This window comes from Aquarana catesbeiana, linkage group LG05 (genome assembly GCF_042186555.1).
Source record: "Aquarana catesbeiana isolate 2022-GZ linkage group LG05, ASM4218655v1, whole genome shotgun sequence".
Lineage (NCBI taxonomy): Eukaryota > Metazoa > Chordata > Amphibia > Anura > Ranidae > Aquarana > Aquarana catesbeiana.
Window position 1 is genome coordinate 193,583,110 of NC_133328.1, and position 14,025 is coordinate 193,597,134.

At 44.5% G+C, this 14,025-nt stretch overlaps 1 protein-coding gene across 4 annotated transcripts in view; it reads left to right on the forward strand.

Moving 5' to 3' along the window:
• LOC141144605 (epidermal growth factor receptor-like) overlaps nt 1–14,025 on the forward strand; it is a 285,658-nt gene that overhangs the window by 249,013 nt on the left and 22,620 nt on the right. For all 4 annotated transcript variants that reach the window (XM_073630457.1, XM_073630456.1, XM_073630458.1 and 1 more), the window contains one exon: nt 2,136–2,274. In XM_073630457.1, coding sequence (XP_073486558.1) covers nt 2,136–2,266 — 131 coding nt within the window. In that variant the 3' untranslated portion in view covers nt 2,267–2,274. The remainder of the gene's footprint in view (nt 1–2,135; nt 2,275–14,025) is intronic.

The window sequence follows — 14,025 nt, forward strand, 5'->3', positions numbered from 1 at the left end:
GCTACGCCAAAGCACCCTCCCCATGTTGAGGGCATGTGGCCTGGTACAGTTCAGGAGGGGGGGGCGCTCTCTCATCCCCCCTCTTTCCCTGTGGCCTGCCAGGTTGCATGCTCGGATAAGGGTTTGGTATGGATTTTGGGAGGGACCCCTAAGCCAATTTTTTTTAATTTTGCGCAGGGTTCCCCCTAATTTCCATATCAGACCTGAAGGGCCTGGTATGGATTTTAGGGGGACCCCCACGCAATGTTTTTTTAAATTTTGGTTCGAGAATCCCCTGAATATTCATACCAGACCCAAAGGGCCTGGTAATTGACTGGGGGGTAACCCAATCTCTTTTTTTTCTGAGTTTTATCCATATTGCAGAGACCCGACAATTCATTACAGTTTTAAATGACAATTTTTCCTTTAGAAATGTCATTTTGCTGTGGTACTGTTTTAAACACGGGAAGAATGCGCCACTGTTCAGGCATACTATAGACACCTCCCCCGCAGGCACGATATTTAAAGGAATATTTCATTTTTATTGTTTCACTTTAAGCATTAAAAAAATCACTGCTCCCGAAAAAATGTCTGTTTTTAAAATTTTTTTTTGCATTGATACATGTCCCCTGGGGCAGGATCCAGGTCCCCAAACACTTTTTATGACAATAACTTGCATATAAGCCTTTAAAATGAGCACTTTTGATATTTCATGTTTGTGTCCTATAAACTTTAATGGTGTTCGTGTGTTCTTCCAAATTTTTTGCCTGTTCGGTATGTTCTGGTGCGAACCAAACCGGGGGTGTTCGGCTCATCCCTAGTGTTGAGTGAGAGCACCAAAGAAGTTATCCTCACTCCTCAAGGGACTCTTGCATAGCCTAACCTTCTCACCACCGATTTGGCAACCCTAACTCACCCCTTGGCACAACTAGCTGGGCTATTCCAATTTAGGTGGCCTGTAGGCAGGACAACCTTCCTTCCTATGTTTATTGATGGGAGGCTTCCCTGCCAGGTCCTTATGAAAATGCAAGTTGTTTGTTTTCCTGTGTACACTAACCTATTTTTTTCTGCATGTATTTGAAAGAATGTACCAGGTCCAGGACTGTTACTTCCTTTGGGGGACCAAAGGTTCTTTGATGGGGGGGAGTGTGTAGCAGGTGCCCTGCATATCCCACGGCCTAGCCAAGATGGCCGAGTTTCTTCTGTAAGGCAGAAAAGTGCCTGTCAGTTTCTCCCTTCCTCCCTTCCTTTTTTTCTCTTCACTGACACACACAGAGCTGGTCACTCTGCACACTCCCCTGTGTCTCTATTGGCAGGAAGAGGAGAGCCAATTACAGGAGCAATTACAGGAGCAAATTAGAAGGATTTTAACAAGCAGCAGCTGCAAAGGATTCTGGGATATGTAGTACCCATCTAAAATGGCCCCAAAGCTTTGTATGGAGACAGAACTACAATAGCCAGTCTGCTCTGGGGGCAAAAGAACTAGAGACTCCATTTTGCTGATCTGAGGAGATTTGTCAGAATACTCGAGGCAGAGAAAGAGATTAGACCTAGGGAAGAGGTGCTGCCTCCCAGGTCAGTCCACCGCATGATTTTAGGCATCCACAGCCAGTCGGGACATCCATCCTGAGAGAGGGGGATCCCAGGTGCATATCCAGATGCATCTGCACCGACGGTGTTCTAGTGTGAGGTGACCAGTCGGGTCACTAGAAGAGCCTGCCTGTTCCAAGACAGTGTTATACAGACATCATTGCTGTTAGTCATCTTGCTGACACTTGTAGTGAGACAGGGCTAAAGGATAAGGCCATCCATTCACAGAGACACTGTACACTATTGCCAGGTGTGCCAGAGAGGGCTGAGACTGTTATTGGGGTTGAGAGGCAGAGTATCCAACAAACATACTTAAGCGGCTCCTGCGGGGGTAACGCTACATTAGCATAGCTTGCATTTTCATGTACACGGTTATTTCAAAAACCTTAGTCTGCCTGAGGTGGGAAGACCACTAAGGGTTTCTATTTTCTGATTTACATACACAGGTGTACTGGTGTGAGCTTTCTCTTTGTTTATATCTGATGGACAGCCTTTCTTGCTGATAATTATTATTGAACAAACATAATCTATGTGTTATCAGATTTTTTTTTTTACTTTCTTTGTAGTTCACAATGGAAATGTTTGCCATCCTTTATGCTCTGACCAGGGCTGTTGGGGACCTGGTACCAAGCAGTGTCTTTCTTATCATGAATATCAAGGAGGAGAAGAATGTGGGCAGTTCTGCAACACAGTGTAATAAACCAGGTAATTTCACCTTTACTTTAAATAACAGTTTTTAAAATGTTAACCACTTGCCGACCGCCGCACGACTATATACGTCGACAGAGCGGCACGGGCAGGCAAAAGGACTTACAGGTACGTCCTTGCCTGCCCGCGATCGGACCCCCCCCCCCGGTGCCTGCGGCGGTCGGCAAATCTCCCCCGGCGATCGGTGGTGAGGGGGAGGCCATCCATTCGTGGCCCCCCCCTCGCGATCGCTCCCAGCCAATGGGATCATTTCCCTGCCTCTGTATTGTACACAGAGGCAGAGGAAATGATGTCATCTCTCCTCGGCTTGGTATTTTCCGTTCCGGGCCGAGGAGAGAAGACTGCAATGTGAGTGCACAACACACACACACACAGTAGAACATGCCAGGCACACAAAACACCCCGATCCCCCCCCCGATCGCCCCCGATCCCCCCCCCAATCACCCCCCCCTGTCACAAACTGACACCAAGCAGGTTTTTTTTTTTTTTTTTTCTGATTACTGTATTGGTGTCAGTTTGTGACAGTTACAGTGTTAGGGCAGTGAGTGTTAGGCCCCCTTTAGGTCTAGGATACCCCCCTAACCCCCCCTAATAAAGTTTTAACCCCTTGATCACCCCCCGTCACCAGTGTCGCTAAGCGATCATTTTTCTGATCGCTGTATTAGTGTCGCTGGTGACGCTAGTTAGTGAGGTAAATATTTAGGTTCGCCGTCAGCGTTTTATAGCGACAGGGACCCCCATATACTACCTAATAAATGTTTTAACCCCTTGATTGCCCCCTAGTTAACCCTTTCACCACTGATCACTGTATAACCGTTACGGGTGACGCTGGTTAGTTTGTTTATTTTTTATAGTGTCAGGGCACCCGCCGTTTATTACCGAATAAAGAATTAGCCCCCTGATCGCCCGGCGGTGATATGCGTCGCCCCAGGCAACGTCAGATTAGCGCCAGTACTGCTAACACCCAAGCACGCAGCATACGCCTCCCTTAGTGGTATAGTATCTGTACGGATCAATATCTGATCCGATCAGATCTATACTAGTGTCCCCAGCAGTTTAGGGTTCCCAAAAACACAGTGTTAGCGGGATCAGCCCAGATACCTGCTAGCACCTGCGTTTTGCCCCTCTGCCCGGCTCGGCCCAGCCCACCCAAGTGCAGTATCGATCGATCACGGTCACTTACAAAACACTAAACGCATAACTGCAGCGTTCGCAGAGTCAGGCCTGATCCCTGCGATCGCTAACAGTTTTTTTGGTAGCGTTTTGGTGAACTGGCAAGCACCAGCCCCAGGCAGCGTCAGGTTAGTGCCAGTAGCGCTAACACCCACGCACGCACCGTACACCTCCCTTAGTGGTATAGTATCTGAACGCATCAATATCTGATCCGATCAGATCTATACTAGCGTCCCCAGCAGTTTAGGGTTCCCAAAAACACAGTGTTAGCGGGATCAGCCCAGATACCTGCTAGCACCTGCGTTTTGCCCCTCCGCCCGGCTCGGCCCAGCCCACCCAAGTGCAGTATCGATCGATCACTGTCACTTACAAAACACTAAACGCATAACTGCAGCGTTCGCAGAGTCAGGCCTGATCCCTGCGATCGCTAACAGTTTTTTTGGTAGCGTTTTGGTGAACTGGCAAGCACCAGCCCCAGGCAGCGTCAGGTTAGTGCCAGTAGCGCTAACACCCACGCACGCACCGTACACCTCCCTTAGTGGTATAGTATCTGAACTGATCAATATCTGATCTGATCCGATCAGATCTATACTGGCATCCCCAGCAGTTTAGGGTTCCCAAAAACGCAGTGTTAGTGGGATCAGCCCAGATACCTACTAGCACCTGCGTTTTGCCCCTCCGCCCGGCCCAGCCCAGCCAACCCAAGTGCAGTATCGATCGATCACTGTCACTTACAAAACACTAAACGCATAACTGCAGCGTTCGCAGAGTCAGGCCTGATCCCTGCGATCGTTAACAGTTTTTTTGGTAGCGTTTTGGTGAACTGGCAAGCGCCAGCGGCCTAGTACACCCCGGTCGTAGTCAAACCAGCACTGCAGTAACACTTGGTGACGTGGCGAGTCCCATAAGTGCAGTTCAAGCTGGTGAGGTGGCAAGCACAAGTAGTGTCCCGCTGCCACCAAGAAGACAAACACAGGCCCGTCGTGCCCATAATGCCCTTCCTGCTGCATTCGCCAATCCTAATTGGGAACCCACCACTTCTGCAGCGCCCGTACTTCCCCCATTCACATCCCCAACCAAATGCAGTCGGCTGCATGAGAGGCATTTTCTTTATGTCCTCCCGAGTACCCCCACCCAACGAACCCCCCCAAAAAAGATGTTGTGTCTGCAGCAAGCGCGGATATAGGCGTGACACCCGCTATTATTGTCCCTCCTGTCCTGACAATCCTGGTCTTTGCATTGGTGAATGTTTTGAACGCTACCATTCACTAGCTGAGTATTAGCGTAGGGTACAGCATTGCACAGACTAGGACACACTTTCACAGGGTCTCCCAAGATGCCATCGCATTTTGAGAGACCCGAACCTGGAACCGGTTACAGTTATAAAAGTTACAGTTACAAAAAAAGTGTAAAAAAAAAAAAAAAAAAAACACAAACAAAAATATAAAATAAAAAATAATAGTTGTCGTTTTATTGTTCTCTCTCTATTCTCTCTCTCTCTATTCTCTCTATTGTTCTGCTCTTTTTTACTGTATTCTATTCTGCAATGTTTTATTGTTATTATGTTTTATCATGTTTGCTTTTCAGGTATGCAATTTTTTATACTTTACCGTTTACTGTGCTTTATTGTTAACCATTTTTTTGTCTTCAGGTACAGCATTCACGACTTTGAGTGGTTATACCAGAATGATGCTTGCAGGTTTAGGTATCATCTTGGTATCATTCTTTTCAGCCAGCGGTCGGCTTTCATGTAAAAGCAATCCTAGCGGCTAATTAGCCTCTAGACTGCTTTTACAAGCAGTGGGAGAGAATGCCCCCCCCCCCATCGTCTTCCGTGTTTTTCTCTGGCTCTCCTGTCTCAACAGGGAACCTGAGAATGCAGCGGGTGATTCAGCCAGCTGACCATAGAGCTGATCAGAGACCAGAGTGGCTCCAAACATCTCTATGGCCTAAGAAACCGGAAGCTACGAGCATTTTATGACTTAGATTTCGCCGGATGTAAATAGCACCATTGGGAAATTGGGGAAGCATTTTATCACACCGATCTTGGTGTGGTCAGATGCTTTGAGGGCAGAGGAGAAATCTAGGGTCTAATAGACCCCAATTTTTTCAAAAAAGAGTACCTGTCACTACCTATTGCTATCATAGGGGATATTTACATTCCCTGAGATAACAGTAAAAATGATTAAAAAAAAAAAAAAATGAAAGGAACAGTTTTAAAATAAGATAAAAAAGCAAAAAAATAATAAAGAAAAAAAAAAAAAAAAAAAAAAGCACCCCTGTCCCCCCTGCTCTCGCGCTAAGGCGAACGCAAGCGTCGGTCTGGCGTCAAATGTAAACAGCAATTGCACCATGCATGTGAGGTATCACCGCGACGGTCAGATCGAGGGCAGTAATTTTAGCAGTAGACCTCCTCTGTAAATCTAAAGTGGTAACCTGTAAAGGCTTTTAAAGGCTTTTAAAAATGTATTTATTTTGTTGCCACTGCACGTTTGTGCGCAATTGTAAAGCATGTCATGTTTGGTATCCATGTACTCGGCCTAAGATCATCTTTTTTATTTCATCAAACATTTGGGCAATATAGTGTGTTTTAGTGCATTAAAATGTAAAAAAGTGTGTTTTTTCCCCAAAAAATGCGTTTGAAAAATCGCTGCGCAAATACTGTGTGAAAAAAAAAAATTAAACACCCACCATTTTAATCTGTAGGGCATTTGCTTTAAAAAAATATATAATGTGTGGGGGTTCAAAGTAATTTTCTTGCAAAAAAAAATAATTTTTTCATGTAATCAAAAAGTGTCAGAAAGGGCTTTGTCTTCAAGTGGTTAGAAGAGTGGGTGATGTGTGACATAAGCTTCTAAATGTTGTGCATAAAATGCCAGGACAGTTCAAACCCCCCCCAAATGACCCCATTTTGGAAAGTAGACACCCCAAGCTATTTGCTGAGAGGCATGTCGAGTCCATGGAATATTTTATATTGTGACACAAGTTGCGGGAAAGAGACAAATTTTTTTTTTTTTTTTTTTTTTTGCACAAAGTTGTCACTAAATTATATATTGCTCAAACATGCCATGGGAATATGTGAAATTACACCCCAAAATACATTCTGTTGCTTCTCCTGAGTACGGGGATACCACATGTGTGAGACTTTTTGGGAGCCTAGCCGCGTATGGGACCCCGAAAACCAAGCACCGCCTTCAGGCTTTCTAAGGGCGTAAATTTTTGATTTCACTCTTCACTGCCTATCACAGTCTCGGAGGCCATGGAATGCCCAGGTGGCACAAACCCCCCCCAAATGACCCCATTTTGGAAAGTAGACACCCAAAGCTATTTGCTGAGCGGTATAGTGAGTATTTTGCAGACCTCACTTTTTGTCACAAAGTTTTGAAAATTAAAAAAAGAAAAAAAAAATTTTTTTTTTTGTCTTTCTTCATTTTCAAAAACAAATGAGAGCTGCAAAATACTCACCATGCCTCTCAGCAAATAGCTTGGGGTGTCTACTTTCCAAAATGGGGTCATTTGGGGGGGGTTTGTGCCACCTGGGCATTCCATGACCTCCGAAACTGTGATAGGCAGTGAAGAGTGAAATCAAAAATGTACACCCTTAGAAATCCTGAAGGCGGTGATTGGTTTTCGGGGTCCCGTACGCGGCTAGGCTCCTAAAAAGTCCCACACATGTGGTATCCCCGTACTCAAGAGAAGCAGCAGAATGTATTTTGGGGTGCAATTCCACATATGCCCATGACCTGTGTGAGCAATATATCATTTAGTGACAACTTTGTGCAAAAAAAAAAAAAAAAAAATAAATAAATTGTCACTTTCCCGCAACTTGTGTCAAAATATAAAATATTCCATGGACTCAACATGCCTCTCAGCAAATAGCTTGGGGTGTCTACTTTCCAAAATGGGGTCATTTGGGGGGGGTTTGTGCCATCTGGGCATTTTATGGCCTTCAAAACTGTGATAGGTAGTGAGGAGTAAAATCAAAAATGTACGCCCTTAGAAATCCTGAAGGCAGTGATTGGTTTTCGGGGCCCCGTATGCGGCTAGGCTCCCAAAAAGTCCCACACATGTGGTATCCCCATACTCAGGAGAAGCAGCTAAATGTATTTTGGGGTGCAATTCCACATATGCCCATGGCCTGTGTGAGCAATATATCATTTAGTGACAACTTTTTGTAATTTTTTTTTTTTTTTTTGTCATTATTCAATCACTTGGGACAAAAAAAATGAATATTCAATGGGCTCAACATGCCTCTCAGCAATTTCCTTGGGGTGTCTACTTTCCAAAATGGGGTCATTTGTGGGGGTTTTGTACTGCCCTGCCATTTTAGCACCTCAAGAAACGACATAGGCAGTCATAAATTAAAGGCTGTGTAAATTCCAGAAAATGTACCCTAGATTGTAGGCGCTATAACTTTTGCGCAAACCAATAAATATACACTTATTGACATTTTTTTTACCAAAGACATGTGGCCAAATACATTTTGGCCTAAATGTATGACTAAAATTGAGTTTATTGGATTTTTTTTAGAACAAAAAGTAGAAAATATCATTTTTTTTCAAAATTTTCGGTCTTTTTCCGTGTATAGCGCAAAAAATAAAAACGGCAGAGGTGATCAAATACCATCAAAAGAAAGCTCTATTTGTGGGAAGAAAAGGACGCAAATTTCGTTTGGTTACAGCATTGCATGACCGCGCAATTAGCAGTTAAAGCGACGCAGTGCCAAATTGTAAAAAGTGCTCTGGTCAGGAAGGGGGTAAATCCTTCCGGGGCTGAAGTGGTTAAAGAATTGAAAGAGGAACAAAAGTGTGTAAAAAAAAATCCCAAAACACTACACATTTTTTTCTCTTCTGTTACTGTGTATCATCACTGGGATTATCACTCTCTTGCATCCCGGACTCAGTAGTGCCCCCGCATACCAGTATTGTACTCAGCTCAACACAATGGTGCCACTGGAAACGTCTCAGTCTCTTGCTCAGCAGCACACTGGGCCCAAAAATATTACTCCTTTACAATTTTAGTCTGTGGTGTGTCTCTGGATATATAACTTCATCCCATCCCTCACTTAGCAGTTTCCCCGAAAATACTACTGCTCCTCTACTATCCCCAGAAATAACATCAGACTCCACACCAATAGGCTCTTCCAGTGTTCCTTGTTGCAATAATCCTTTCTAGCTTCTGATTAGAATGTGAGAATATTTAAAACGTACTGCTATAACCATTGAAGTAATTGAACTCCCACCAATAAGCTAAAATGCAGTTGCTGTGAGTTATCATTGTTTCCATATCTGTACTGCTGCTTGCACTTTTTTTTAATTGGCACTAAAGTATGTGTTAGAGGTTTTGTAACACTTGCTGACCAAGTAGGTGGTTTCCGTAGATATATAAATGTTAAACAGACCAGAATGCAGTTAAGGCTATGTCTATTTAAAGAATGGATCAGACATCTAGGGGAACAAGTGATACCAGCAAATAGCAGACCATGCGTGGAAAACAGGTCAACTATGAAGCTGAGAAACATAGGTATAGTATACCAATCCACCATTGTCAATGGTGTGACAAAACTTGCTTGAAGACAGTTTTGGCTCAGATTCTATCTCCTATGAGGTACACGGCAGCCAAGCACAGTCTCATAACACAAGAAACAGGTGGTGCATGCCTTTTTGTAGTTTAATGCTGATTTAACTTGGTTAGGATGCAGGGTGAGCCTTAGGTACAAAGTATAATAGAGAACACTCTGTGGCTATGACTGACTCTTTAGGGTGAAACCCCTCTTAAGACTAGAGAAAGGTGAACTACAGCTCAGTGGACTCCAATGCATGGTCAAACCTGATCCACCAAATCTGGAACAGTCTTTCAAAGGGTTAACAAGGACAGTCACTAGGATATTTCACTTTCTGGACTTTATTCACTGTGCCATGTGTACTTAAGTGCTTTCCTGCAGTACCAGCCAGCTTAAGTACTGTAACCCCCAGGCCAGATCTCCAAACTGCTCCCAGCAACTTTACATTTTAGTCTGTCAGCTCTTCCTGGGCTGGGCCCCTGATGTCCTCCTGCAAATTTCAGCTAAGTGACCCAAAGGGCCATCATGACAAGAACCCTGTTGTTCTAGGCCCCAACCTATTTATACACACCTCAGCCCCCTACTGGTCACTCTTCCTCCCACAGATTGGCTGAGGCTGTTGAAATACGTAAGTTAAGGGTCTGCCTCTTCCAACCCACTAAATTCTAGAACTCAATAGGAACCTGGGGAAGCAGTTGAGCCTGCAACCAGCAGAACCCAAAACAGCCAAAAGCAATCAAACGTTGCTCCACTGGCTACAGAGGAGCCAAAAACTAGATTTGCCTTTAATCCTACTAGCAACCTAACTAGGAGGGTACTAGATTGGCTATCTCCAAAGAGGTCAGTGACCCCCTTTGGGATTTGATTTGCCCAGACTTAACATGGAACAATATGGAACGTATGATCATTAGATCAATAAAAGCTGCACAGTAGTGGGCAATATCATTCTTGATGGCCATCACCAGATGCTGCATCATTCCTAGATTATTTCCCCCACCAGTAATAATAAGTATTATGGGGCCCAGCCTGACACAAACCGATATAACATTAAACATTCATTGAACACCTGGTGCCACCTCATGCCCCTAAACCTCCTCCAGCATAATCTGGCTACCTGGAAAGAGGATGCCTAGAATCATTCCATAGCTCCTTTCCTCTACCCTCTACCTACCTAAGAGATGTACAAATCCTTGATAATCCATGTCAATACAGGGGCCAGACCTAAAATTATAACAAAAATGAGGTCTAACATATAACAAAAAAACAGGTCAGTTTCCACCTACCCAAATGCTTAAGTTCCTTATCTGAAAACCCCATTAAAGATGCCATGGTAGCAATTCCTATCCTAAATGAATGGGTGGAAAAATTAGATGGAGGAATACCCAATTTGTATAAGCACATGCCAAGAACTATCCAGAACTGATCTGCTAAAGTGAATCATAATGAACAAAAAAGACATGTGATTGTGGGTGTATCTCAGAACGCTCTATTGCTAAAGCTCTTGGGCAAAACCGGCTGCCACAGGCAAACAAGCACACTTTATTTTCCCAAATACTTCTGATCCATTTTAGACTGCGTAAAAGAATCGAAATTCTGAAGTCAGTTATGACCACATCCTCTGACATTATACCTCCTGGGAATGTGTTACTCTTTGGAATTAATTCGCTGATCCAAAAAAGTTCTGAAAAATGGCATGGAAAGGCAACTCAGAAGACCAAGGTTTTAAATGGCTGAAAAAGAAAAAGTAGAAATTAAAGTTAATATGCATGATAAGATAATTTCCATTAAGGGACAGTGTGAAACAGGGCTGAAGGCTAGATATTTCTAACCATTAATTATCTCTTGGACAACAAATTCCCTTGTTATGTCATTCCAGCCTAGTAAGCAGAACCAAATCGATAAAGCTAACATCAGTTTCTTGACCATGGGTCCTGACCTGCCTTTGTTCTGTAAAACCAGTAACACCATTTGCAGCAGCTTTCATTGAACAACCAGTAGACTCCTCTCTTGGATGTCGCTAATGCTCAGGATCAGCACTGGCAACAAACTGAAAGGGTGAGGGCTTATGTCAAAACAGCATGGAGGTCAAACCTAAGATCATTATGAAGGGACATGAGCAGAGTCCCCACCTCCACTCCTCCTCCTTCAGTCCACTTCTCCTTCATTTGTGTTACAAGCCTACTTAGGAAACTCTCCTAATGTCCATCAGGTCAGTTGTTGAAACTGTGGGCCTGCTGCAGGACTCAGCGGTGCACCTGATTGTTTGTTTGGCGTTGAAGCTGTTTGAAGCCCGGGTGTCTCCAAAGAGGTCACTGAACCCTTCTTTTGCTCCCTTTTAAGGTCTCTTGAACTTCCACAACCCCTTCTGACCTTGTCAAATCTTGTATTTTTACCTTCCTGAGTTGTGTGATTCAAAGGGAGGGTAACTATGTTCTGAAGCCTTACCATTTTAAAGATTTTTCCAGCAGCCAGGGCTTCCTTTCCTTAAGGTCTAGAGGCCTTCATTCTACACGTATATTAAACTTCCCAGAAGAAGCATGCACTGTAGCCAAGTTAGCTAAGGATTCAATCATCCTCTCCTGTGTAACCTGCATTACTATACATAAGGCTACAAATAAAACAAGTTATACATATATTTAGTAAATTAGCCACTCTAGTGCAGGCATATGCCCTTGTAGCCTTTCTACTGACTTTGTTGTTTGTGCCCATTTTTACACATATTTCCCATAATATGGTTATCTGTAATACGTTCTAAATTGTTTGTGATTAAAGTGATTGTAAAAATAACAAACATGTCACACTTACCTGCTCTGTGCAATGGTTTTTCACAGAACAACCCCAAACCTCCTCTTCTGGTGTCCCCCCGCTGACACTCTGAGCTCCTCCTCATCTCTGTGTGCCACCATAGGAACTCACCTTCTATAGTGGCACTTGTGCGGTGTCGATCCTGAGATGTGTTCTGTGTGTCTATTGACACACACAGTGCGGCTTGGCCCCGCCCCCTACTCCCTCGTCACTGGGATTGACAGCAGCAGGAGACAATTGCCTCCACGGCTCTCACTGATCCAGTGAAAATGGAGAGAGTGGAGATAGATGCTCTTGGTCACTTGATAGAGATTTGGCCCAGGTAAGTATTTGGGGGAGCTGGGGGAAGAAAGAGCTGACAATACAGAGAATGCATTAACAATGCATTCAGGTAAAAAACCTTCAGCCTTTACAACCATCTTAAGGCCTTTTACACTTTGTCTTTTGTAGAGGAACAGAATTTACAGCATTTGTAAACCTTTAGCCCTCTAAGAGAATTTCGTAAAGCCTTTTAAACCCAATGAGACAGTATAATTCCATCATAACTTGTCAGGTTATAGTGTCTTGTTTCTTCCTGTTCAAGCCTTACACTTAAGAAGTCATCATTTCCATACACTGCATTGATGGTGACCAGTAGGGATGAGCCGAACACCCCCCCTGTTCGGTTCGCACCAGAACATGTGAACAGGCAATAAATTCGTTCGAACACGCGAACACCGTTAAAGTCTATGGGACACGAACATGAATAATCAAAAGTGCTAATTTTAAAGGCTTATATGCAAGTTCTTGTCATAAAAAGTGTTTGGGGACCCGGGTCCTGCCCCAGGGGACATAGATCAATGCAAAAAAAAAGTTTTAAAAACGGCCGTTTTTTCGGGAGCAGTGATTTTAATAATGCCTAAAGTCAAACAATAAAAGTGTAATATTCCTTTAAATTTCGTACCCGGGGGTGTCTATAGTATGCCTGTAAAGGGGCACATGTTTCCAGTGTTTAGAACAGTCTGACAGCAAAATGACATTTCAAAGCAAAAGAAGTCATTTAAAACTATTCGCGGCTATTAATGAATTGCCGGTCTGACAATACACATAAAAGTTCATTGATAAAAACGGCATGGGAATTCCCCACAGGGGAACCCCAAACCAAAATTTAAAAAAAAAATGACGTGGGGGGTCCCCCTAAATTCCATACCAGGCCCTTCAGGTCTGGTATGGATATTAAGGGGAACCCCGGCCAAAATTTTAAAAAAAAATGGCATGGGGTCCCCCTCAAAATCTATGCCAGACCCTTCAGGCCTGGTATGGATTTTAAGGGGAACCCCGCACCAAAATTTAAATAAAAATGGCGTGGGGTACCCCCAAATATCCATATGAGACCCTTATCCGAGCACGCAACCTGGCAGGCCGCAGGAAAAGAGGGGGGACGAGAGAGCGCCCCCCCTCCTGAACCGTACCAGGCCACATGCCCTCAACATTGGGAGGGTGCTTTGGGGGTAGCCCCCCAAAAGACCTTGTCCCCATGTTGGTGGGGACAAGGGCCTCATCCCCACAACCCTTGCCCGGTGGTTGTGGGGGTCTGCGGGCGGGGGGCTTATAGAAATCTGGAAGCCCCCTTTAACAGGGGAACCCCCAGATCCCGGCCCTCTCCCCTGTGTGAAATGGTAAGGAGGTACAAATGTACCCCTACCATTTCACAAAAAAACTGTTAAAAATGTTAAAAATGACAAGAGACAGTTTTTGACAACTCCTTTATTTAAATGCTTCTTCTTTCTTCTATCTTCTATCTTCTTTCTTCTATCTTCCTTCGGTTTCTTCCTCCATCTTCTTCTTCTGGTTCTTCTGGTCCTTCTGGTTCTTCTGGTTCTTCATCCGGTCTTCTCGTCCGGCATCTTCCTCAGCGGCACCTTCTTCACTTCATCTTCTTTTCTCGGGCCGCTCCGCATCCACGATTGGATGGGAGGCTCCCGCTGTGTGACGCTTCTCCTCTTCTGACAGGTCTTAAATAACGGAGAGCGGGTGACCCCGCCCCCCTCTGACGTCACGGGGAATGCCACAGGGAAGTCCCTGTGCGTCAGAGGGGGTGGGGTCACTGGGTGGCCCCGCCCTCCGTTATTTAAGAACCGTCAGAAGAGGAGAAGCGTCACACAGCGCGAGCCTCCCATCCAATCGTGGATGCGGAGCGGCCCGAGAAAAGAAGATGAACTGAACAA